Source organism: Cebus imitator, unplaced genomic scaffold (assembly GCF_001604975.1).
Source record: "Cebus imitator isolate Cc_AM_T3 unplaced genomic scaffold, Cebus_imitator-1.0 Scaffold123, whole genome shotgun sequence".
Lineage (NCBI taxonomy): Eukaryota > Metazoa > Chordata > Mammalia > Primates > Cebidae > Cebus > Cebus imitator.
This window is the reverse complement of record NW_016107438.1, coordinates 2,609,390-2,610,535: the sequence shown is the minus strand read 5'-3', so window position 1 is coordinate 2,610,535 and position 1,146 is coordinate 2,609,390. Positions and strand designations below refer to the sequence as shown.

The 1,146-nt window shown below is 51.4% G+C and overlaps 1 protein-coding gene across 1 annotated transcript in view; it reads left to right on the top strand.

Moving 5' to 3' along the window:
• Positions 1 to 1,146, top strand: part of LOC108312236 (B-cell receptor-associated protein 31-like) — a 14,496-nt gene that overhangs the window by 10,605 nt on the left and 2,745 nt on the right. Inside the window, 1 exon segment of the mRNA XM_037742535.1 lies at positions 346 to 893. Coding sequence (XP_037598463.1) covers positions 346 to 893 — 548 coding nt within the window.

Sequence of the window (1,146 nt, the reverse complement as noted above, 5' to 3'; positions counted from 1 at the left end):
GCTCACTGCAGCCTTGACCTTCCAGGCTCAAACGAGCCTCTCACCTTGGCTTGACAAGTAGGTGGAATTACAGGCGCATCCCACCACACCCAGCTACTTTTTGTTTTGTAGAGATGGCGTCTCACTTTGTGGTCCAGGCTAGTCTCAAACTCCTAGGCTAAAGCAATCCTCTGGCCTTGGCCTCCCGAAGTGCTGGGATTACAGACGTGAGCACCACGCCCAGCCCTCATGTTCTTATTCCTATGTGGGGGCTGGAAGAGTTGATCTTATGGAGGTGAAAACTAGAATGATAGTCACCAGAGGCTGGGAAGGAGGGGAGGTTGGCTAATATGTAAAAACATACAGTTAGGGCTGACTGTGGGAAACTCGAAGACAAGCTCCCGTCTCCCTGTGGGAAACCTTCTAGCAACAGGCTGGGTCTGCAGTGGACCGCAGTGGCCACCTTCCTCTATGCGGAGGTCTTTGTTGTGTTGCTTCTCTGCATTCCCTTCATTTCTCCCAAAAGATGGCAGAAGATTTTCAAGTCCTGGCTGGTGGAGTTGGTAGTGTCCTGTGGCAACACGTTCTTTGTGGTTCTCATTGTCATCCTTGTGCTGCTGGTCATCGATGCTGTGCGTGAGATTTGGAAGTATGATGATGTAACTGAGGAGGTGAACCTCCAATCCTGGGCCATGGAACACTTCCACATGAAGCTTTCCCATGCCCAGAGGAATCTCTACATTGCTGGCTTTTCCTTGCTGCTGTATTTCTTGCTTAGACACCTGGTGATTCTCATCTTACAGCAGGCTGGACTCCAAAGAAGCCTTTAATAAGCAGTGAGGCAGAGTGCTAGTGAGGCAGCCAAGAAGCACAAGGAGGAGAATGACAAGCTCAAGAAGGGAGCTGCTGGCCCGGCATGGTGGCTCACACCTGTAATCTCAGCACTTTGGGAGGCTGAGGCAGTCAGATCACCTGAAGTTGGGAGTTTGAGACCAGCCTGACCAACATGGAGAAACCCCATCTCTGCTAAAAATACAAAATTAGCCGGGTATGGTGGCGCATGCCTGTAATCCCAGCTACTCAGGAGGCTGAGGGCAGGAGAATTGCTTGAACCTGCGAGGCAGAGGTCACGATCGAGCCATTGCACTGCAGCCTAGGCAACAACAG